At 37.1% G+C, this 26,429-nt stretch overlaps 2 protein-coding genes across 6 annotated transcripts; both read right to left on the bottom strand.

The window, feature by feature from the left end:
• Nucleotides 1-9,936: 9,936 nt before the first annotated feature.
• Nucleotides 9,937-12,311, bottom strand: LOC120014232. Its single transcript, XM_038866150.1, has 2 exons — nt 10,439-12,311; nt 9,937-10,391 (listed from the first exon to the last, which is right to left on the bottom strand). The coding sequence occupies exons 1-2, from the start codon at nt 12,309-12,311 to the stop codon at nt 9,937-9,939; spliced, it is 2,328 nt and encodes a 775-aa protein (XP_038722078.1).
• A 2,739-nt stretch (nt 12,312-15,050) lies between these two features.
• On the bottom strand, nt 15,051-26,242 carry LOC120015076 (splicing factor U2af large subunit A-like). Of its 5 annotated transcripts, none has more exons than XM_038867291.1 (10): nt 25,994-26,242; nt 23,346-24,871; nt 23,109-23,246; nt 19,363-19,434; nt 18,833-18,874; nt 18,557-18,646; nt 16,659-16,766; nt 16,428-16,520; nt 16,182-16,261; nt 15,051-16,094 (listed from the first exon to the last, which is right to left on the bottom strand). In XM_038867291.1, the coding sequence occupies exons 2-10, from the start codon at nt 24,744-24,746 to the stop codon at nt 15,365-15,367; spliced, it is 2,754 nt and encodes a 917-aa protein (XP_038723219.1). In that variant the 5' UTR covers nt 24,747-24,871; nt 25,994-26,242; the 3' UTR covers nt 15,051-15,364. The 5 variants fall into 5 exon arrangements, with proteins under 5 accessions (XP_038723219.1, XP_038723223.1, XP_038723220.1 ...); XM_038867295.1 differs by having other exon boundaries at nt 23,112-23,246; XM_038867292.1 differs by having other exon boundaries at nt 23,346-24,851.
• Between the last annotated feature and the right edge of the window lie 187 nt (nt 26,243-26,429).

The raw sequence follows: 26,429 nt of genomic DNA, 5'->3' as shown, positions 1-26,429 counted from the left end.
CAAGGAAGCCACAATCATTAAAACTTGGAGCAAAAATCTCATAAGAAGACAGGAAATAAAACATTAAAAATCACACTTTAAATATATAAACAAAAGAGATTTTATAAGAACATAGGGTGACACACCATTTGGAGAGGTGTGTTAATATATATCAGTAGACCCTAAAAGTGAAACTAATCATATTCCATTGATCCTAATTTATGAAAGATCATAAAAGGTAATCTATGAATAGCAAATGAACCTGGTTTAAAGTTAACACTAATGAGAAATGATGTTGGTCAATTGTTTCAGTCATGGGAAGGAGGTCAATGTCATTAGAGTTAGACACCATATATAATATATGCAATAAATTGGGACTTAGATGACAGGAAAACTCAGGCAAAATCCATGTGATTAATAGTCAGTTATGCATGCACATTGAAAGTAAAAATTACAAATATCTTGAGAGAAGTGAATACATGGGCGTTTTCTCTCATTGTAAAACAGTTTAATTCTTTTTATCATGGCATTCCATGAATTTGTCAGAGAGATGTATGCAAACAAAAATAATTAAGATATCAACGATCTTTTGCAGGTAGAACAAAATAAGGCAGTTCATCAAGTAAGACTTTCATGATCTGATGTGTTACTTGCTTGGCCGCTTACATCTGAAATCTCTCTCATTCTTTTAGCGTGCTCCTTATGCGCCAGCAATTTCCATGTTCTTGCTCTTTTCCTTTGCTTGCGATAACTTTTTCCGATCTGCTTTGCTAAGTCCCTGTGGTAACAATGAAGGATATAATTGTAGTCATTGATCTCGATCTTCCTAAGGTATGTAAAATAGTTTAGCATGCGGTTTGCTGCTATCTCTTCAGTTTCCCTGTAGTGACACAGTCATCTCCAGTGCTGTTAATGCTGTCTCTGTTGAAATTGTCGTATCGTGGCAATTTGATCCTTGATCTGTACCTATCATCATCCAGAATTTCAATGGTATAGAAGGGGGGCGGCAAGTGAAGTTGCCTCAGTATTTCTTCCAAAATCAATTTTCTTGATAAGATTATAGTCTTCATCAGCTCTGCAACCTCAATGTAAAGCATCATTTGTAATCCTTTTGATATGATACAGGGATTTAATGCATGGAGGATAAAATGAAATTTGGCAATCACTATCCATGTCTTACGAGGAGAGATAAAAAAAATAGTAATCCATACATGCAGTTGTAATTGTTATGAATTAGTTTTTTTCCATTGATGGATTCACCTGAAGACTAATATTGATATAAATAATTCAAAGTTAATGTGGGTTTGTTCATCACAGAACAATCTAATTAATGATTTTCTGCTTTGTTTTTTTTTGAACTCATCCTAGTTTGTTTCAGTAGTCTTGAATGTACTTGCCCCATTAGGGACTCACTTCAAACTTGTAATTGACAACAAACATGTAATGGCTTACCATTCCAGGGCTTGATTTGGAGTTTTAAGGGTTTCAAATTGAAGCAAATTCGAAGAAGCAAATAAATGCATTGTTGAAGGAACATGGAGTAGAACACTTGATATTTCGATTTTGATTAACAAAAAAGTGGATGGATAGTTACCTTCTCTTTGTTGTGATGTTGAAATTGGTTGCTTTCGTCTTTGAAGTCTTCTGTTGCTTGTTGTTTCACATGTGCTCGTTGTTCCCGTGTGGATGGGGTCCGTTCTCGGTGACGTTTTGTGAGAGTTGTTGGCGGGCTTGTTTGGGAATGCTGTGAGGTGTGGTGTGATGCTGTGAGTTATAAAACTATGGTGCTGTGAGGTGGGTTGGAACGCAAAAAGCTGTTTGGCGCATCACTTTTAAAACTGTGATGCGGTGCTGTAAGGTGCGTTTGGCGTATCTAAATTACGGTTATATTAGATGACTAATAATATTAATATGAAATCACTTAAGGTTTACATTGTACATTAATCTAAAATAAAATAATTGACCTAATTTGATTACGTAGGACAATTCAACATATATTGTAAGCGTTTGGGAGTGTTGTGAGGTGTGGTGAGGTGCTGTGAGATGAGTTGGAACGCAAAAGCTGTTTGGCGTATCACAAAAAACTGTGGTGCTGTGAGGTGTGTTGTAACTCAACACAGTTGCAACACACTGCCAAACTCATACGACGTATGGAACACTCATCCGTCGGTTCTACTTCCAATGACTTGGAAGATCGTGCGTTAATTAGATTTTAATTTTAATCATTAATAATCAGTTTTTTTGCTTCCTTTAATTAGATTATACTGACAAATACCTTGTTCTTATCATGTTTTTAGATTTTTTTGATCCCTTGGTAAATAATACTTAAATCCTAAACAACATATTTGTGTTGAAATACTGATGTATAAATGAAGCATACTAACATGAATTTTTTTGATAGATAGATGTTATAGTTAAAAGAATCTAGGGACACAGTTAGTTAAATTACAAAGTCAAGTATTTTTTTATGGCAGGTTTAAATTATTTCTGAATATTGAACAAATTACTTGATTCATATAATGCAGAGGGATCATAGTTAGAGTGTTTAGTTGTAGGAGAAGAAGAATTAGCGTTTACAAGAGTTAGATATGCACGAAGGAACTAATTAATTGAATGTTAAATTATTGTGTGATTGATGCTTTATAAAGAAATACAATATTGTGTTTGTGGTTTGATAGTACTCTGAATATAGTGATTGGAATGATAAGATCACCTATTGAAAAGACAATTCTTCATTAATATGAACACTGGTTTGTAGTGATTTGTTGATGAACAAAATTCAAACTTGTGATATCATACTTGAGGTTGATTGACTTCCTCAGTTTCATTCAGTGCCTCTTCTCTTTGTGCTTTGGTGATTTCAAACTGGTGGTTCAGTTCATATATTTTGTCCATGGCCTCCTCTCTCTCTGCTATAACAGAATTAACAATGGTGTTGAGATCTTTGATTTTGTCTTCTTGGTGTTTATGTTAGCACCACAAGAACACCAAGATCAGCAGCTGGCTTGACCTGAGAACACTTATCAACACACCAGCACCCTGCAACCTTCACTTCAGAACTTCAATACAAGGTCAGCAGCTAGCTAAACCTTTCACAACAAGAGAAACTCAAAAAACACAACTGAAATGAAGTAACACAGAAGAACTGATCAAAAAATAGTAACTTGCAGAGAAAACTTTCGTATATTCAGTCTGCAATACAAAGTACAGTACAGCCACACAAGAACAAAAACATGCTTTTAGATGTAAACTAGTTCCTGAAACTAGCTAGCTCACGTGGCTCACTTACAAACATAAAAATAAAACAATATAAAACATGTCTTAACAAGTCAGACACGTAACAACCTAAGTCAAACATAAACTTAAATAAGCCAAATAAAACAAGGAATACATCACATAACTAAGCAAACCTCACTGCCATTCAACACTCCTCCTTGAGGTTTAGCTTAGTAACACCCATCATAACTTTCAGAGCTTCAAAACTGCCCCTAGGCAGTGCTTTGGTCAGAATATCAGCAATCTGATCACCAGAACTGCAATGCACAAGCTTGATATCTTCATTTTTCTCAGCCTCCCTTAGAGCATGAAACTTGACTCGAATGTGCTTGGTCCTGCCATGCTGTACAGGGTTCTTTGTTATTGCAATAGCTGATGTACTATCACAATGAATAACAGTTGCTTCCTCCTGCTTATGCCCCAAATCTGACAGAAGTTTTCTCAACCAAATAGCTTGATTTGCACCTGCTGCAGCTGAGATATATTCAGCCTCTGCAGTGGACTGAGCTACAACCTCTTGCTTCTTAGAACTCCAAGAAAACACATTAGTTCCCAAGCAAAACATATAACCAGATGTGCTCTTTGAGTCATCAACACTTCCAGCCCAATCACTATCCACATAACCTTGCAAAGTACAATCACCAAGCCTTTGGTACCACATTCCATGATCCACAGTACCCTTAAGATACCTCAAAACCCTCTTAGCAACACCTGAATGAGTTTGACTAGGTGAATTCATGAACCTAGACAACAGACTTGCTGCAAACATCAAATCTGGTCTGGTAGCAGTCAAATAAAGCAAGCTTCCAACCAAGCTTCTATAAATGGATGAATCCACCTTCTCAACCCCATCCATTTTAGATAGCTTCTCATTAACAATCAAAGGAGAAGCCACTGCCTTACAATTCTCCATCTTAAACTTCTTTAAAATATCCTGAGCATATTTCTTTTGTGACAAGAAAATGCCCTCTTCACATTGGTACACTTCCATACCAAGAAAGTACTTCATCTCCCCTAAATCAGACATCTCAAATTCCCTCATCATTGCTGCCTTGAAAGCCTCCACAGAAGCTAATCTCCTTCCTGTCACCAGAAAATCATCAACATACAATGAGACAATCAGCTGGTCTTCACCATGCTTCACGTACAAGGTTGGCTCATTATCACTCCTCCTAAAACCCTGCTGTAGGAGATATGAATCAATTTTGGTATACCAAGCCCTTGGTGCTTGCTTGAGACCATACAAGGCCTTATGGAGCTTGTACACCTTATCTTCATTACTTGACACGATAAAACCTTCAGGTTGCTGCACATAAATGTCCTCTTCAAGCACACCATTCAGAAAAGCAGATTTAATATCTAAATGGTATATTTTCCAGCCCAACTGAGCTGCCAAAGCAACCAAAAGTCTCACTGTGTCATGCCTTGCCACTGGTGCAAAAGTATCTCCAAAATCCACTCCGGCCACTTGAGCATACCCCTTTACAACCAGCCTGGCCTTGTGTTTAAATACAGAACCATCAGGGTTCAATTTGGTCTTATAGACCCACTTGACTCCAATAACATGTTGTCCTTGAGGCTTTTCAGTTAACTCCCAAGTTTGATTTTTATCAATCATAACCAGCTCCTCTTTCATAGCATGGTTCCATTTTTCAAATTGTGAAGCTTCAGCATAGCTGGTAGGCTCCACTATAGCTGCACAACATCTCTCATATACTTCTGAAAGAGATTTGTGCTTCACCACTTCCCTTTCATCATCCGAATCAACTTCAGCAACATCAATAGGTATATTAGAAGCCTTTTTAGTAGAAACACTCTCCTGCTGCTCCAAAACAGACTTCTGAACAACCTGATCATCCCAATTCCAGCAAGAATCTTCATCAAACACAACATCCCTGCTAACCAAAATGTTCTTGGTCTCCACATTGTAGATTCTGTAACCTTTAGACTGTGAAGCATACCCCAAGAAAATCCCCACATCAGCTTTTTGATCAAGCTTACTTCTCTTCTGTGATGGAATATGAGAATAACACACTGAGCCAAAAACTCTCAGGTGCTTAGCTGATGGCTTCATACCTAGCCAAGCTTCAACTGGTGTCATCCCTTTTACAGACTTTGTTGGAAGTCTGTTTAAGAGATACACTGAAGTATACACTGCCTCTGCCCAAAACAGCTTAGGCAACTTCTTTTCCAGCAACATACACCTTGCCATCTCCATCACAGTCCTATTCTTCCTCTCTGAAACTCCATTCTGCTGAGGAGTGTAGCTCACAGTCAATTGATGAGCAATCCCAACATCCTCACAAAATTGATTAAATGCATTTGAGGTGTACTCTTTCCCATTATCAGATCTGATTGTTTTGATTTTCATCCCACTTTGGGACTCCACCAGAGTTTTAAACTTCTTAAACACTGAAAAAACTTGAGCTTTACTACTAATGAAATACACCCATGTCATCCTGGTATAGTCATCAATAAACAACACAAAGTATTTGTTCTGACTCAGTGAGGGGACACTCATAGGTCCACACACATCAGTATGTACCAACTCCAACTTCTCACTAGCCCTCCATGCTCCTTCAGTTGGAAAAGACAACCTGTGCTGCTTCCCAAGCTGACAAGAACTACAAACGCCCTCACTGATATACACATCTCCCATATCCCTAACCAATTCACCATCAATAGCAAATTTCAAAGATTTCAAATTGAAATGGCCATACCTCCTATGCCACAACCAAGAATTGTCTAATTTCACAGTGCATGCTTGCTGCCCAGCAGGATTAAAATTCAAAGAAAAGCAATTATCAGACATCTTGATCTTGACCACCTCAGAACCACTTGAATCTGAAATAGCACACCAGCAGTCTTTAAAGATCAAAGAATATCCCTTCTTCATCATTTGAGATACACTGAGTAAATTTTGTTTCAACCTTGGAATAAAAAGCACATCATTTATATGCTTAGTACCCCTTTTAGTATTAATAGACACTGAGCCCTTTCCTTCTGCTTCAACAACTTCACCATCCCCCAATGTAACTTTGGTCCTCACAGACTTGTCCAGAGATGAAAACAATCTGATATCTTTTGCCATGTGACTTGTACAGCCACTGTCAATAAGCCAATAATCACTCTCTGAAGTTTGTGAACCACTCAAAGCCATAAACAAACTATCTTGCTGCTGCTTCTTTTGAACATCAGAGAAATTAGCCTGCTGAGAAGAATTTTCAGATTGGCTTGAGTTTTGTTTTTGCTTGCAAAACCTCTCAATGTGCCCAAACTTCTTGCAAAATCTGCACTGAATTTGGGGCTTACCATACTTCTCCCAGCATGTCTTCTCTAGATGATTAGTTTTCTCACAATGTGGACAAGGAGGAAAAATTTTCTTTTTTCCAGAATCACTTGAACTGGCACCTTCAGCTGCCTTCCCTTTCCAACCCTTCTCATTGAACTTCTTTTTGCCATCCTTGGAAGCCGAGGAATGCTTCCCTTTATGCCTTGCTTGAAAGGCTCCCTCAGTGACATCTTCATTTCTAAAAGATGTTCTTTGTTCATGTGCCTGAAGCTTACTACAAAGTTCAGTTATAGTGAGTTGACTTAAATCACATGACTCTTCTATAGCTGAAACCTTAGCTTCAAACCTCTCAGGTAAACTGATAAGTATTTTCTCCACAACCTTATGGTCTTTCACATCCTCACCATAAAGCTTCATTTGGTTCACCAAATCTACTAGCTTAGTTGAGTAATCTTTAACAGAATCACTCTCCTTCATCTTCAACATCTCGAATTCTCTCTTCAAAGTCAACAATCTTTGCTGCCTCACCCTAGTACTGCCTTGGAACTCCTCCTGCAACCTGTCCCATGCAGCCTTGGCTGTATTTGCACCAACCAGCCTTGGAAAAATAGTCTCATGTACAGCAGAGTGTATAAAACTAAGAGCTTGGTAATTCTTAGTGTATACATCAGTATGAGATTTGAGCTGAGCTACAGTAGCATTATCTGGCAGTTCTGTTTCAACATAACCATCCAGAACTACTCTCCACAAATCATGTGCCATGAGATAGGCCTTCATCTTTATAGACCAAAAATCATAGCTTTCACCACTAAAGACAGGTGGTGGTGGAAGAGAGATTTTGTTTGAAGACATACCTTTTGATTTCAGAATTTTCACAAACCCTAGATTACTCAAAGACTCCAACACAGGTCCTTTAAGAAGCTAGGCTCCGATACCACTTGTTAGCACCACAAGAACACCAAGATCAGCAGCTGGCTTGACCTGAGAACACTTATCAACACACCAGCACCCTGCAACCTTCACTTCAGAACTTCAATACAAGGTCAGCAGCTAGCTAAACCTTTCACAACAAGAGAAACTCAAAAAACACAACTGAAATGAAGTAACACAGAAGAACTGATCAAAAAATAGTAACTTGCAGAGAAAACTTTCGTATATTCAGTCTGCAATACAAAGTACAGTACAGCCACACAAGAACAAAAACATGCTTTTAGATGTAAACTAGTTCCTGAAACTAGCTAGCTCACGTGGCTCACTTACAAACATAAAAATAAAACAATATAAAACATGTCTTAACAAGTCAGACACGTAACAACCTAAGTCAAACATAAACTTAAATAAGCCAAATAAAACAAGGAATACATCACATAACTAAGCAAACCTCACTGCCATTCAACAGTTTAGATCGTATTTCACACGTGTTTATGGTGTCTTGGTAGTACATGACGTTACCAAAGTTGAGATCATCTATTTCAAGAGCAAACTTGTTCTTCATCATGTTAAACATTGCCTCCGCAGCAAGTTCTTGTGCCCTGTTTAAGCCATCAGTTATGACAGCTTCTGTCTTATATATTTCTCCTGTGGCAAGGTCATATATGCCCAATGTTAAACAACCTTATCACGATTGTTGACTCTGTGAATGATTGAATATGCAGGTTCTGGGACAAGAAATGCCTCTGTTAACTCCTGAAGGAGTCTTATTCTTGAGGGACGAAAAACAACCATTGGCTCTGTTAGGTAGAGGTGATTGCTGTGGAAGAAAAAAAGAATGAGTAGATGTGATTGATTGGTGTGGAAAAAAAGAGAATGAGGGGAGGTGATTGAGGTAGAAGAAAAGAGAATGAGCAGCTGTGTTATATAGAGATTTCATTGGCATTGAATAATATATCATACATTCAATCATGTGTGGGAATGGGTTTGGTAGTGTAGCATGTTGTTTGCATGGCATGATTAGATTTTCTGCAAGATTCAGATAATATGATGAAGCAACATTTTCAGTCAGAAGCAGTCATTATTATCCGAGGTATATAAACAGTCTGTTTTGAATGAGAGCCATCGATTATGGTTGCTTGAATGACTCGTTTACCAAGTTTAGTGACCAATAGTCTTGTCCCATTACAGAGACCAGATGTTTGGTTTAGATTACGCAGCAACATAATAGGTGTATTTACTCTTAATTTTAGCTCATTATCAGGAAGTCCATTTCCTTTAATGGAATTAAGAAAGTCAGTCGGGTAAAGAATGTTTTCGTCATTAATGCATCCTGAGGAGCGACATATTGAATCAAAGCTATGGTATGTCATTTCTTCAGTCGGAACACGTGAGAGTAAGTGTCATTTCTAAGAGTAAATGATGGGGCAAATCAATCCACATTTCACCATCTCCAGGAACATGTGAATTGGTCCCTTGAGCCACACCATCACCAACACTTAAGATCCAAGAAGCAAATTCTGTCATGAGAATTTTTTTTGATGGGTCAAGACCATCAAAGGAAAGCCTCGTATTCATTTTAAGCAGGTAGACATTGCAATGCTTCCAAAGATAAGATTTTGTTATAGATGCACGAATCGTATCTAATTTTGTACCCCTGCTAACAATTGGGAGAATTTGTCTAAAATCACCGCCCAACAAAATTGTTTTTCCCCCAAATATTTGTTCACTATCTCGTCCATTGTAACCACCTAATATATCCCTCATAGTTCTATCAAGTGCTTCAAAACAATGCCTATGGACCATTGGGGCTTCGTCCCATACAATCAATGTTGATTCCTGGATTAACTTTGCTAGTTGTGATCCCTTTTTAATATCACATGTTGAATTCTCATAAATGTGTATAGGAATTTTAAATCGTGAATGAGTCGTCCTACCTCCAGGAAGTAGTAATGATGCAATTCCAGATGAAGCAACAACCAATACTATCTTTGACTGGCTCCTAATCTTACTTATCAATGTTTGATAAGGAAATGTTTTCCCCGTACCACCATGACCATACACAAAGTATAACTTCCCCAAGTTATTATCAACAGATTCCAACACTGAATCATATACCACCCTTTGATCAACGTTTAAGCGATTTATTAAATGTGAATGCAAATTTGCAAGAACATCAGAATCATAACTCATTTCCTCTCTAAAAAATCTGTTCTCCAAACCAGCACATGAAGAAACGTTTGGAAGTGGTAATTTATGTTCTATAAGGGAGCTGCAATTTGCATTGAATAGAGATTCCAATTGAAGGAGAAGCTGATCCCTAACATCCAGATCCATCATTAACGACGATCCTATATGTTTTGCACTTTTTGCCTCGTACAAAATATCATCTGACAAAGCCGCAAAATATTTTTCAAACAGAACACATGCGTTGACCACCTCACAAAATATAGCCATTGTCATAAAAAGTTGCCTGAGTTGTGGAGCAGTTGCCCAATGTTCAGCCTCTCCCAATGCCTCGTCCCATTCCCTTGTCCGCCATTCCAAACCCATCGTGTAGGGAATAAAACATATGTTAATTCACGTGCATCTGGAAAGTTTGAATTAGTGGCCATCCATTCAGTAAACATTGTCTTTCCAAGATCTTCTACATGTCCAATAAACCGTAGGTCCTTATCTTCACCAAAAATAATAGAATTCATGTCTGGAAGATGAATAACTAGTCGTTCTACTGATGGATATCTATAATGTATTTGGAACTCAAATAATCTCCATACAGCTTCATATGCACTCACATATCGACAATCCAAATATAGTTTGATCTCATCAATAATTTTACATGTATTTTCACCATCAGAAGCAAAGGAATCACCTTGAAATTCCTCTTCAATCACTGCCCTTGCCCTATCCAGACCTTTGTTTATGTATTTGAAAAGATATTTTATTGACGTGATTTATTACACCACTCAACATTAATATGTGCCTGATATTTCACAATGAGATTAACATCTTGAGGAAGTACATGCCTATTATCCAAGGGAACACCATTTTTTATAGTAGACACACCGTCATTTCTCCTTCTATAACGTGGAACATTGTCTTTACCAACAATTGTATTCGACAGAAATTCTTTAGGAAAGTGTTTTGAACAGTTTCCGTTAAGCATACATGGCGATAAATGATTATCTATACCACAAGGACCATGCATCATAAATTTAGAAACTGTGTTAAATGCAAGCAGATGAATGGTTTTATCTGGTATTTCAGCTGAAATCAAAAGATCTATTTTTGATGCGCTTGGATTTTTATGAGATGAAGACAACCATACAAGAATGTGCACATGCGACAATCCTCTCTTTTGAAATTCTATTGTGTGAACACAAGCGAGAGCATCACCAAATATCATCTTTTTCCTAATATCATTCAGGAGTTCAATAACCTTCATCTTAAATACACGACTGACAATATCAGGCCTGTCTTCAGGACGCTGACCTTCAATCAATTTTAATGCATTTGGGATCTCAGGCCACTGGGAATTACATGTAAACGTAATAAATAGATCAGGGTGTCCATAAACCTTACAAATAGCCATTGCATCATGATAATTTTGGATCATATACCTAGGACCGGCTGTAAAACTTGATGGCAAAATAATACGCTTTCCAACATCATTTGTGTTCGTATCACCTCTAAGTAATGCATCTTGAATCCCCCTATACATTTCAACTCTAAGTTGCTTTTGATTATCCATCACAAACCGTAAACGCATCTCCTCAACAGAACAAAAGGCATCGACAATGTATTGTTGAAGAAGACGGCCTCCCCTTAATAATGTCTTCGCTTCATTAATCCGATGTTGCAACCTAAATGCATAATATTCCCTCATTGTTATTCGATCTCTCTTACCATATAGACGACAACGGCCTAAATTTCGTTTAAGATCAACCCTATAGCCATCTTCCCCAAATGGAAACAAAATAGGATATTGCATTGCCATGAAGCTGGGATGCAGTTCACTAATACGCTGCAACCCAGAATTTATATGCTCGACTATATTGTCTCTACCCTCAGAGTGTTGACCAAAATCATCCACAATCAAAGCAGCGAGTTCAGAAGAGGTAGGTAAGTTATATTGAACACCATCTCGTGCTCTCCTCTCAAGTAATCTCAATCGCACTGAAACAACGCCACTTTGATCGAATCTATCCCTAACCATCCTGAAAGCTTTAACAATCTCATTACATTCATCAAGTAATTTAACCAATTCGGAAACAGTCCCCTGATCTATACCACCAACATGAGCAGCAGATGGAAACAATGACATCCTATTACTAACCTCATTCTCAGTGTCAAAAACATATAGTTGGGCATATGATGGTTTTTTACCAAGTTGAGGGAGAAGAGAACCTATCCTATGATGATTTTGCCCATTAATCCTATAAACATAAACCCCTGATCCATTGTTAATGGCAGCGTCTACCTTAGCGCCAGTTGAAGTGAAAGCAAACATAGAATTATATATTCTTATGCTTTCACGAAACAACTTAACAAAACCAGCATGAGTTAAATCTAGTAGATAATCAAGAAAAGCAGGGGTATCTCTTAACAATGGAAGAACAACCGACCCCCCACTACAACAAATAGTGAATCTAGGATTAGTTTTAGAACCAGATTTAACACGTTCAGCATGCCAATACAAAGCTCCACAAAAATGACAGCTATAAATGGGACAACAAAGATCTAGTGGCACAATGGAATCATAATTATCGTCAGAATGAGCAAACGACGGCATCAAAGAGGGGATAATCTGCCTCCTCTTACCTCCCTCCCCCATTGATGTGACAACACCCCCAGAATAATTTTTTTAACTATTAACTCTCCTACCAACAATAAGTTGTTTCCTTTTAGCTCTTCTTAATTGACAAACAGCTAGATTAACATCAGCCATTGTGCCCAAGCATGAAATAAAAATTGACAGCACACAATCGAAATCAATGACAACTAATCAATAAGTAACAACACAGGAAAGATTTATGAATAATATCATAGTCTTTTATTTTTATAAAAGATAACCTGGAAAATGTCGTGTACAATCAAAGCTTGAAAGATCCAATGCAGTGTTGGAAATGTGAGAGCTGCACAGAATTAGGAAAAAAGCCATAAACAATTGATTGCAAAGCATATTATATCACAGGCAATACATGATTCCAAATAAGAATCAAAAGAAGAACATCCGTAATAGTATGACAATAAAACAAAGGAAGAACTGACTCGAGCATCATCACAAATAACAAACAATAGGAAATCCAATTACGGCTGTGGCCCGTCCCATTAGCACCACAGAATAACAACCATAAACACAAAGTCTTATTTGTTAGCTGAGTTAAATAAAAAATAAAAAGAAAACAGGCAGGAAATCACTATAAACCAATGTAATATTGGAAAACAACTCTTTGACTCCACTGATACATAGGTCAGTTTCAGACAGACCAATATCTTCACTATTCAAGGCCGCAATGACCAACGTCGAATCTCCTTCCAAAATAACATGATCATAGTTGAGAGACCTGGCAAACATAATAGCTTCCTTGGCAGCAACACACTCTACAAAGAAAGGGTTAGAGGGCCCATAGCAGCAAACAGACCAAGAGGCAATGTGAGCACCTGCCTGATCTCTTGCTATCATCCCTAACCCGATCTTAGGGGCCTTCAAAGCTGCATCAAAGTTGATTTTCAAAACAATTGATGGGGGGCTCCATCTAGCAACGCATTTTTGTAGATAGATAGATTAGGGTTCCGACTCCCTGCCTCTATGACTCTATCTATTCCTAGTATGTTTCCTAAAATTGAAAGAAGCACAAAATGAGGGAACCATTCTACTTCATACCTATCTCTACACAGGATGAGGATGAGGGACCATTATACTTCACACCACCATTTATTTCTTCTTCTCCTCAACAGATCTCTCATACACAACTGAATTTTTTTACTACATTCCCTTTCCTCTCTCTGTCTTTGTGTATTTCATTGGGTCTTCTTGAGCTTTTGGGTGTATGGATTTGAGTGAGTCAGTTCGTAGAAGGACGCGTTGTCAATATGACTTGATGTTGGAACGCTTATATGTAGAATCCAAACGTATAGAACGGTCACCTTTGTTTCCGATTTCTCCAAAGAAGTTGGATATGAAGGAGAATAATAGCGTCTTCCTTTGAAATTTACTTTTGGTTATAAATCAAAAACGAAAAACAAAACTGCCCATAAATAATTGTAAAGAAAATGCAAGATAGTTTTAGAATAAAACACAAAACAAAGCTGCCCAGAAAGAAAAATAAAAAACACTAAGAAAATTATAAAAACAAAACAAAACAAAACATTGTATAATCTTCAACAACTCTCTCATGCACAACACAACACTCCACTCCACTCCCTTCCCTCTCTATTTTTTAGTGTTTCAGTATTCTATTGGGTATGCTTGAACATTTTCATATGATGCTTGCCTACTGCATGAGAGTGATGAATTTGCATGCCTTTGAAATTTTATTGAAAAAGATTGCAAAATAAGCGTGAATTGCATATAATATATGAAATAGTTTGAATATGAGGTAATTATCGAATAAATCATCTTTGTAAGCTTTTGTATGAAGAGAAACCTAAAGTTGTCTACTTTAGTGTTTTTAATTTGAAAATGCTTCTTCTTGAATACAAAAGAAAATCTTGAGAAGTTTAAGCCTAGAATGGTTAAGGAAAGTGTGTTAGATAATTTTCTATGATATAACCACACTCGAATCCATTGTGCTGGTAGATAAACAAATTTTTTCAAGTTTGAAGAGCCCTTGAACATCCATAGGAGTTGAATTCTAATGGTACACATGGGTACTAGACTTGGATGAGGATGCACCATTAGAAGGGGAGCTTAAAGGAGATGGAGATCTCAAAGGAGTGGTGAGCAATGTGTACCCGTGAGCCAAGATGATGCGCATGGTTTTGGTCATATGCAATTGGGTGACACTCCAAGGCAAGGAGTTTGGCTAATATTTAATGAACAAGCACAAGCTTTAGCTTCCTAGGGAACAAATTATAAAAGTATTGCATCAAATTGTTCAACCAAAAACAAAGAGGGTTCTGACGTTCATTTCTTAAACCCTTGAAACTCCTTTATCATGATTTCCTTGTAAGAGCATAATTCCATTGTTAGATGTTGATTATGATTATGCTATGCTAGAAAAGTTTGATCTTTTTAAAAGAATTTAAACACTTGCTTAATGCAGCCAAACTGGGGTATATACCTAAAAGATTAACAAAGATAATTGATTAATTTAAGATAAAAAAAATAGAAAAGAAAAACATATAATAGTATAATAAATGTCTCATTTGAAATTGAAATTAATTAATTATAAGAATTTCAAAGAAATGATAAAAATGAATATTTTAAAATTTTAATTAATTAAAATACTGAGAAAGAAACAAAAATAAGTATGAGAAAACGACAGAATGACAAACAAAAATAGTTTTTTTTTTTTTTTTGAAGTTTGTACCTTGAAGAGACCCGAAGCTCAATAAAATGGAGTTCGAATACTAAAAGTGGGGGTGCCAATATCCCTTCCAAGAACTTTACCATGTACTAATAGGGTGTAAAAAATAAAGTTATCACTGAACACCTGTCTCATGTGATCTAACACCTGTGTTAGACGTAACCAAACTATTCAATCTGATCTCATCTCACCAGTCACAACCAGGCCAAAGCTTTGAAGGTTGTTATAAGATATTGGCATAAACAAAGTGCAGCTCAATGTAGGAATATCACCAGGCTTAGACAGACCTAATTATATAAACTGTCATTTGGCAAACAAAATCATGCTAACCAGTTTAATCGATAACGTAGCACATTCATTTCGGAAACCTTGCCCGGTAGAGATGGTGAGGTACATATTCCACTGTCACAATGCGGTCATCGAACAGCCTCCCATACAAACTATGTGCTGCTGTGCAAGAAGCCTCTGTTCTTCCATACTCAACAAAAACACCGCCCGGCTCAAACATGCGTTCGAGACTACTACGATCCTGATCATCATTGTCAAACTTGCCAGAAGCCTCAGATACATCCACACTATCATTTTCACGAGTTCCCTCTTCTCGAATGACTAATTTGGTTTCCACACCACTGTTGCCACCTTCCATACCCACGCTTACCTCATTGTCTCTAAGGTCTGATTCCTCTCTTGGTGTATTTGGCTGCAGAAGAGCTTCTTGAGCAAATGATCCCAATGTGCTCTTGCCAGCTAGGGCTTCAACATCAATGTCATGATCAAGTCCACCTGGCTCACATGGCACATCCTCCATACGGTCGGGCCTCTCATGATTGATGCCACTGCTTTCTAAAACTTCATCAACTTCCAACATTCCTCTGGTGCCATCCAGAGACTCCGCTCCACTATTTCCTCCAGAGAACTGGTCAATGGCTTCTTCTGAAGACCCTCCTTTCAAATCTGTTTCTTCATTGCCTAAAATTTGCTGGCTCTCATCACATTCTGTTTTGTCATTAATTTTGCAAGCTTCTGACATGAGCATACAGCCTTCATGAAGCTTGACAACATTAACAGATTTAACTGTGCCAAACCTGCAGTATAAATACATTCACATTTCAAACACCCGTTTAAAACAGGGTAAAGTGAAAATTTTGAATGGAGAATGTATCTTCTTGAACCTGGCACACTCTAATCGTACATCTTCGATAACTTCTTCCAGTTCGAGTTCAGACAGGGATGAAAGCGCTTCTGAATTTAACTAATAAGGAAAAGGGAAAATGATAAAATAATTCGTCATGAAATTTTTAATATCATAAATTTAATTCGTAAGAAAAAAAGACTACTAATCATATAGTTCGGTGGAACAGAAGGTATGAAGGAATTATTAAAAGAAACAATTTTATATTTAGCGACACGTTTCATACCACATTCTTCAGCTTCAGAACTGGAGTGGGCTGCTCAAGAAGTGGTTTAGCATGTCCAGGGATCCCATAGAATGGTAGGTCTCCACTTGTTTCCTAGCACGTGTTCTCTCATCTCATTAATGCACATCTCAATATAAAAAATATACAGGAGAAATAACTTCAAGCAGTAATGTAAATAAGCAAATAGGAAATTAAAAATCTGTAGATAAACAGCAACAGAACCACAAGTACCAATGCTGATGCATCTGAAATTGCTCGAACTGCAGTTATTACTCTCCCTCCTAACTTCATGCCATTTAATCCCGCACAAGCTTTCAGAGTAACTGATTTGTCAACATACTGATTGACACAGAACACACAAATTTTAGACATCCATACTCAGGGAAATTTTTTTGATTAGTTTAAGAAAATAAAAGCAAAAACCCAAAATCTGCAAGCAGTATATTTCCAGAGAGTCTGCGCAAACTCAAAAAGACATGCTGCCTTCTTGACAAATTCAATATCGTAAGAGAGAGATGCAATTAAGCAAATGCAGATTCAACCAAGACAACTATTTTCAAACTCCAAAGCGACGCGTATGTCACAAAAAAAATACAAAAAAAAAGGAGCACCAGCATAAAGGTAAAATATAAATACTCACAGTTACAAAACATTCACAAATCACAAAGAAGCATAGCATCTGACAAGATTACTAATGTTGTCAAGTTTGATGAGTACTTGTACTACAATGTTATTTTGTGTTAGGTGTTTCTTGAAGTCTGATGGATAATAATCATGGTCCTCCTATCCAAAAATAATAATAAGAATAAGAATGGTCGTAATCTTCTAATAGCTAATTGGGTAGTAGCATGTCGATTCAATTGTTGGCGTTGACATTACGATGTCTTCTAAGGATTCAGTAAGGGAATGGACCTCATGATAGCCCTCATTTGTCATCCCACACGCCAAAAGAAAGCACTCCAGCATTCCATAAATGCAAAGTGAGAATGCCGGCAGAACTTTAATCAGAAACTTATAGTTATACATCATTCTCTGGCATACTCTGTTTGTTTATCCAATTTTGAGCATCAACATAATTCTTCATCTATATGCTTTTAGGGTTTTGGTTGCTCAATCCTACACAAATTTTACATCGGTAGTTTCAAAAACTACATCAGAAGAGCTTAAAAATACCAGTTTGGCTGGGCTATCACAAATGAGAAAAGCCACCAAATTCCTACTTGACAAGTAGAAAACATTTTTCCAAACCCACATGTAAGCACAGAAAATGACCTACAAGGCAAGTATATGTGTAGGGAACTTTAAACGTCTTCCTCCATCTAAAGCAACGTAAAATTGACATTAGTAGATAAAAATATTAGGCTTATCCGGAAACTATCAAAAACCATCTAACAGCAAACATTAGAGGGAAGAAAAACATAATACTATACTTCTCCTGTACTTGAGTTACCTAACACAATATAACCCCAAACTATGATTTATGTGGTCCTCCACAATTTGTTTCCTAGAACTATCATAGAAGGCTTTAATAACAGGGCTTTCTCAACCCAGAATGTATGCATAGGTTCCCATTACCATCAAGTTCTCACGCCATTCCCTAAACAGCCCACAAGTATGACATCCTCATAGACATCAACTACTACAATCTGGGTCCTCATTCCTGTATTCTTTTAGAGTTGACCAATATACCATCTTCTGATTGCCAACTTAGAACATCAAACTCCTGCAGGCACTACCACTAAAAAGGCTTTTGATATCTCCTCTGTTGATTCAACTTGAACTTGTTCAAGCTATATAAAACCCATATGCTTTACAAGTGTTCATTACCCATCAGCTATTTGCATATAAGAAAACTAAGTAACTACAATTTCAATAAAACAAATAAGGAATGAATACAAATGATTGGAAATCCGATAAAAAAAAAAGCAAATTGAAGAAGATCGCAACAATATTAGATCATGAACAACTCAGTGACTGTTAACATATTCAAGATGTAACAGAACATCACTTGACTAGTATTTTCAAAAAGAAAAGAAGTAGGCAGTGCAACTATACCAGATTGAACTAATATTGCACCAAGTCTACAGAAATTAATCAAGCCAAAAGTATGTGACTATGTGCTACATTACCTCCAGAAAAGCACATGCTTCATTAAGATCCTTAACAACTTCAAAATGGTATGCCTTCAAACGTCCAAATGCACTAACGATCTCCATAAGCTAGAAACCAGTAAAAAGTCCTAGTCACTATATAATAATAGTAATAGAAAGCCAAGAAATAAAAGCAGAAAAAGTAAAAGATTTAGAAGAAAGAATGTGGGTGGTAACTGGTAAGGATAGGAAATGGGAACTATAGAGGTTATTATGAAAGCAAAATTGCCCACAAGGGTCTAAAAGTGTTATTACCATCTTAGGCGAGACTGACTTTGAGATTCCACCAATGAATATCTGGCACCAACAGTCAAACGAAGAACATTATAGGTAAAAAACATTCAAAACATTCAATGAATAGCATGCAAAAATAATGTTTCGATGTGTGTATCTTTGATAGACAATGAACAAAAAAAAATCGCAAAACAACACGACTAAAAGCGTATTGTGTAAGATTGACCCAAACAGAATAAACTAAGAAAATAAAAATTATGAGAGAGAGCATAAAAGAAACCCAGGAAATCTTTATCTTCACCAATATCGAGGAATCTTGGAACCTTGCCTTCAAAGACGTCTTCCAAAAGCACATATCAACAATGTCAAGCTTTATTACATTTAATCATCAAAGTCCCCAGAAGTTATTGTGGAAACATTAATCAGTAAATTAGCTTAAATCATCGTCACCATAGCCTTTCTCCATAACAGTTTAGGGTCATCTACATGAGTCTAGTGCTATACTCTCCAAATAAATATAGTAAATACAATAAGTGGGTTTGCATGCATACCTTATGAGGAGAGTCTTTCACAACATCACTGACCAAATCAATAGCAGCCATGGATTTTCCTTGTTCACCAGTCTGCATGAAAATAGCAAGTGTCTGAAAACCTGATACATGAATGGTAACCACAACATACCTCAGAAACAGCAAAGCAGTAGTTGAAAGTGCTAATCATAAAATACTTATTCTCACAGCATAAGCAAGCAGGAAGACTCTGCAATTTTATTTTTATTTTTTTTTGGGGTCGGGGGGGGGGGGGGGGGGGGGGAGGGTATTACAATTCCACATAACTTTAAATTGTAAGCAACGAAACCTGTTGTACAGCAACATCAAACATGGCAGGATTATTTATCCCACCATTATACTTCCATTCTAGAACGCAGTTGCATTATTGTAATCATTCTGACGAAAGAATAAGGCTTTGGACAACAGAAATGGGATCATGATATTATGAACCTTCTCATACATGCCAGTTTTTGCACAGAAAAGACAGAAAAGAAATCAAAAGCCAAATTTAAGTTGAACAGGAAAAAAACTACAAAATAATATATCTGACAGCTAAAGATTTAAGGCCCAAAGGCCCAACGTGAAACTACTGTTCCTCTCAAATGGTGCCAATTTTCATAACTAAAAGGTACCTAGTTGATAAGAAAGAGATTGAAACCTTCAGGATACCTGTTTCCACAACAAAGTTACAAACTCTAAAGCACTGAAATGGACAGCTAAATGAGTGCAATGCAAAACATTAACAGTAACAAAAAAACACTGAATTCTGAAAAGTTATCACCATATATAAATCAGCATAAAATTCGTGGTTCTCTAATATCATTTTAGTCTAAAAACATCACTCTCGACTGGAAACATCATACAAATAGCATGTATACACATATATATCCCAGCGTAACATAAAATTACCTTCTACGAATCATACATGGAAGTTAAATCGGAAGGGTAAAGGGGAACCCGTGAGTTGTTTGGTAATACTTGCAAAAATTGTAACCAAAAAACTAAAACTAGAAAATTAAAACCTGTTTACTATCTGGATAAAAATACAAAACTAAACAGAAATGTAAAGTTAACTCCACATAGTTATTCAAAAGTGCCGTTCCATTGTGGCAACCAGAAAATTGAAAACCTACTTGTTTTTTGCAAATGCTTCCCCATCATCCAAGAGAACATGTGAAAAACTTAGTAAAGAAACCCAAAATCCTATATGCCTTGAGACAAGTTCCAAAACCAAAAGCCTCAAAGCATCTATAATAAAATAGCTGAAGGAAGATGAAAGCAAGGACGGACTAAATCAAAAATAAACTCAGTTGAGCTGAACTATTACAAATTATTGACATGACTCCCATGTATTCATTTGAAGCTGAGTTGACACAGACACACACAAAGCACAAGAGAGAGATGACATAACCGTGATAGAAGAGAACTTGTGTTAAAACATATAACCCATTAAAAAGTGAAGTCGCTAAGATAGGATGAAAAAAAATGAGCATTCATGACGAGCGATTATATGTATTCAATTAAAGTTTGTACAATACATGCTCGTGTTATGAGGAAAGCATCAGTTTGCAACACTAACCGGTGTTTTAGTAAGCAAAGATTGAAATATTATGTCCAGCATAACTATGAAGAAACTCAAGTGAGCACTTACTCGTGAGAATCACACCTTCTATCCTTGTATGACTACATTTCAACTCTCAAGGCATTCCAAAGATGCAGCAATACTATACTACATGTAGTATAAATAACAAAATTGCAGTTTGAACAGCCTACATCAGTCGTTCAAAACCAATGCCAGAAAAAGAAGTGGCAACCACTCAAACTTGTCACTACACCTGGAGATCTTCTTATTTAGTAGCAAGCGTCCTCACCATCCAGAACGTGAATAACGACACATGCAACATAAACTCCCTATTTAAGAGATTCCAGCATGACAGTCAGAAAATGTCTCATATAACGGGACAAACAGAACATTCCATGTGCAATAGAAAGTTTGTTAAGCAATAGCAACAGTCAATAGTCCCCAGTGATGAAGTCGATAGTCAATTGATATTGCTTCAATGAAGAAAAAGAGAATTAATAACCCAGTGAAAATAGATGGTGATGTCATACACACTCTTACAATTATAAGACCCTCCCTAGATAATTAGACAATTCATAATGAATTCCTCCGTGTCCTCCAATATTGAGGAATCAAAATGCCTAAACCAACTCAATAATGAATAAGGCTATGCAGTTGATCTATATGCATCAAACCATGGCGCCTTTTCATTTGACCAATCATAACTAGACTCTGGATATTTCCAGTCAAAACTTTTACTTAATGCCTTACATCTGAGGTTCACATCTAAAACTAATTGATAGACCCAACCAACTCAACAACATAACCGTCTTCTGACTTAATAGTTCCAATGTGTTTCCTATTATGAACCCAATATAGTTCACCGTCAACTCATTTTGCAGTTAATTAGTTTTTTTTATTAGTCAATAGGTGTGGGCATGTGAACCCTTGCCTCACTGGGCAGGGTAGTTAGGAGCTCGAATAGTTGAACTAGTGTTATCCTAGTTGATTCAATATAATATCAGTCCTACTTACACAAACTTGTATTTACATACGCATAAAGATATAATGTTTGTTGGTAATCCAAGATACGAATCTAAAATCAGCTAAACCAAATATGCTTAATAGCAAGCTAGTTGGAGCTGCAGACATGAATCTCTTTCCTGAAGTATGATTGTATGAACTATCCAATGCCACCTTTTCCATAAGACTCTTCGAGAAATTGCCCGCAATAGCTTTAAGACAAGCTAACACTGAGGTTCCTTATGTGCAACTACCACTCTGTGCTGCAAAATACATGAATTGAGAAAACCAGAAACCAAAACTAATAGTTTCGTATGGCGGATCATGTGTCTTCGATAATACAAATCTTTCATTGAAAACACAACCTATTGCTTCAGTGAAAGCATAAATTTTCACCAGAGAATGAGTATAACTCCCATGTGCTAGGGTTTTGCTATAAACATTCCTTTATCCATCACAGGCACTTAAACTTTGGTTCTTTACATCCATACTACCCAATACAATAAACCTAAATCAAGTGAAGAGAAATTAATACGAGCCACCACAGATAAAATCCTAATAATGCTTACCAAATTCTAAGAGGACAATCATAATTCACCATTTTTTATTTCTCTTTTTCAATACTGTCTAAATTTAGAGTTTTCAAGGACCAGGAAAGTCCTCAGTCATTGAAATTCAGGTACTGTAATGTTGATGAAAATCAGCTTCTTCATGCACTTAATCTCACCATTTGTTAACTAGTCTATCCTATTATACTAATTCTCTCTTTCGCTTCTCAAAAAAAATGCTTCTTAACTAAAATGGATTCTAGATGTGAACCACGGCTATGTCCAATCCCATTGCCATTATCCCCATAGAAAATTGCAATTACATTGATCTAAAGAGAACTTCAAGCAAAAGTACTCAGAGCCCAAACATTCTAGTCAAAAGATAACACCTTACGTGCAAAGATTAACTAGTTGCAGATATGTGACTGGTGAAAATAGCAGGGGAAAAATTCAAACATCCATAGTTGCAACATATCGTAGAATTGGAAAACAATTACTAGTTCCTCATCTAGCACAGGTCATCAATCAACCAAATCACAACAAGCAACACAAAGACAGATCATTATGGGGTCATAATAACAGTAAGAAATAAGTGGCAGGATTGTAATTCTTACTACCACTTCAACAAAGTCTTTGGGACGTCTAATTTTGAGAATGGAGCCTGCGAATGAAGTGCCATCAAAAGAAAGGGCAGCTGAAGCATTCTCAGGAGTAAGAAATTCTAGCAGAGCTTGGCCCTTCTCTTTGTGAATCTGCAGTTAAGATACAACAAATCATGCTGAAAGCCTAAAAACTACTATTATACAGATTACAAAAATAACACATAATTCAGGAGTGATGGGGGTACTTACCGCACAACTGATACATGGTTGGGCTCCTTCAATATAATTAACACCAGAAGTACACAATAAATTATTAAAACACTCCATCACAGCCTTCTCAGAAGCAGAAGCAGGAATATTTTCTACATAGAGCCTCCTCATAGGACGGGTGGCTTGTGTTAGCTGAATAGAGTCAATCGGACCACTCTCCTTATTTGATAAAACACTGGGTGAAACAGCAGAAAGGAGCTTCGTTGAAGTTGAAGCGATAGGAACAGTACTGGTAACTTCAAGGATATTTGAGGATATAGTTTGGTTTGATGCTTGCAAATCAGAAGCGACTGAACCAGGGACTGATGTACCTGTTCCGGTAGATTTACCAGCTTTCTTCTCAGGTGAGTGATGAATTGGGGAAGGAGTTTTCATAGCAGCTTCACTTCTTCTCTTCCTTGGTGAATAGCCACCAAGCCCACTAGATGACCCACCGTGTCGCCTATGGTAGCTAGTCAAACCATTGCTCGTTACCCTCCTCCTGTCAACATCAGAATGCTTTTGTCCAGACCTATCCTTAAAAGAATGTGTGGACATCTCCCCATGCTCTAGCCTCTGATGAGAAGTATGTTTGCGTGACTTGGGTGAATGTGAAACAGACCTCCTTTTCCTGCCTTCACGCTCTCGACTCTTTGATCGCCTTCTTTTCAACCTTAATTCTTCATTATAAACTTTTGACAACTCCTTCCTTTCCCTTCTCTCAGAAATTTCAGATTCTTGCTTTGTTTCTCGATCATGTTTCTTTGGGGCTATTCTCTCTCTGTGTTTCTCATTACCTCCATTTGGGTAATTTCTCTTGCTTCCTCTTTCAGATTCTCCTCTATTTTTGTCTGCATGTCCATCCTTCTTATTTACATCTCTTGAACGCTTCTTTGCAGTTTCCTTATCACTTAACGGGTTGTCAAATCTTCCCCGGCCATGAATTGTTTTATCGGTCACCTCTTTTGCTTTATTGCTTACGTCTTTTATCATTTTGCTCATTGATTTAGTTTCTGAATCATAATCTCCTCTGTGTTTCCTTCTAGTTGAACTATCATCCTTCGTAAACTTTTGCTTATCTTTCTCTCTGAAACCTGCCTCTACAAATTCCTCCAACAAGGGCTTTTCATGTGTCAAGGATGAACCTTTAACACCTCCATTATCTGTTTCAGATCTATAATGACTGGAAACATTTTCAACAATGCCAACTGTTGATATATTCACTGGTTCACTAGCTCCCACTCCCACTTTGACATTTTCAGATAATTTCTTGTCTTTCCTTCTAGCCATGATCTCATCAAAGTTAAAGGGTCTTGTTCGAGCAGCAGTTCCCTCATTGAAGTTCCCAGGGGACTGCTTAGTTTTTCCATATATTTCTTTCTGCCGGCTAGTGCTCCTCATCTTGCTTAATTGTGAGAGAATAGAAAGTACAAAGCATTCAGGACAATAACCACAGAAAATAGTAGAATGCACAGGTTGTAAGCCCAGAACTCGGCTTGTACTTCACTGTCAGTAAACTAGCATCACTTCAACACGAAGAAAATCGGAAAAACAAATTAAGCATCATCAATTTCAGTCAGTATAACAGAACACGAGTACTTTCAGCAGATACATTAACAACGATACTGTATTGCGGGACAACGAATGTATTCTTGTAGTAGTGTCCTGTGTTCATTAGAAGCTTGTTTAAATGGCACACAACGCTATAAATAGACTACTATAAAGGGGAAATGGAGACATTTGTATCCCGCGATACAATAAAAATCAGTCGTCAACTTATGCAACACCTACGCAAGTCTATCGGTTTCCAAAACTCAAACAAATACCATTAATAGCGAGCCATTAGAAAAATAAATTACAAGCTCCTTTAATATTCAAACTGCATTAGGGTCTCGAATGATATCCATGATTATTTTGCTGCAAAAGCAGCAATACTTAACTCTATATTGAAGGCATTACAATTTCACCCACCAATCACCCCTCCCACCCACCCCCCTCGCCCACCCAAAACAAAACACGCACACTGCACGGAGAGTAAACTTTTCAACAAACTCATACTACTGCTCAACATGCTTTCATCCTAATTTCCCATTGCCAGAATTTTGGGGTCATTAAAAAGTAAAACGGCTTAACAATATAAAAGTTAGTTGACACTACAGCCTGATCATACATAAATCTTCAAAACAGGCTAGCAAGCTAGTCACCTCTCAATGTCTACATATTGGAACTGCAGAATAAAATAATTTTCTGTTAAGGAGATCATCTCAACAAACCATCAATTTCAGTAGAGAGAGGAAAGCGCAACTAATTAAATTGAACAGTCTCAGAAAATATTCACTAACCTAGCCATTACAGTCGGAAAATACACTTTTTTTCCGCATGCACTCAAAAATAGCATATGAACAGCTCGCGAGTTGATTTTCTTTTCTTTCTTTCGGGATACGAGGGGAAAAAACTACTATCCAGCAGAATTAGGAATTTACAGTGCCTCGAATCTAGCATTCGAAGCCAACTCGCAGCGAGAACCTCTCTCTCCGTCTGATGCAAGCCATCAAAACGGGCCGATTTGATCGCATAGAACAATTGAAACACGAGTAGCACAAAGAGAATACATGAGTACACACAGAAGTTGTAAGTACAGATTGTACCTTTCGAGGGAGGAGGCGCAGCGGGAGACAGTGGAGTGGTTCCTTTCCTGGGGTTGGATAGCAGCGAACAGGGAACGTGAGCTTAGAGAAAGTCTACACAATTATTTCCTTACGGTGAGACTAGCATGATTCATACCACATAACCGACGCAAGGGTTCAATCCATAACTGGACTCGCTGCTGTTAATTTAGGGTTTCTAAGAAAATTAACAATTTTTATGGTCCAAATCAAATATTATTAGACTTGTGAGTCATAATACCGTTGAGTTGATTTTTTGTAAGGGGATTTAGGGTTTCTTTTACCCTCTTATGGGCGTCTCTTTTTTTTCTTTTTCACAATTGAATATATATTTTAAAATTTGTGTACCTTATTATTGTTTGATTGATAACGCTCATATATGTAATTTGTCAAAAAATATACATGAAAAGCTACCACA

Source organism: Tripterygium wilfordii, chromosome 14, assembly GCF_013401445.1.
Source record: "Tripterygium wilfordii isolate XIE 37 chromosome 14, ASM1340144v1, whole genome shotgun sequence".
In the NCBI taxonomy this organism is placed as follows: Eukaryota; Viridiplantae; Streptophyta; class Magnoliopsida; order Celastrales; family Celastraceae; genus Tripterygium; species Tripterygium wilfordii.
The sequence above is the reverse complement of the archived record's forward strand: the minus strand, read 5'-3'. Positions and strand labels throughout refer to the sequence as shown.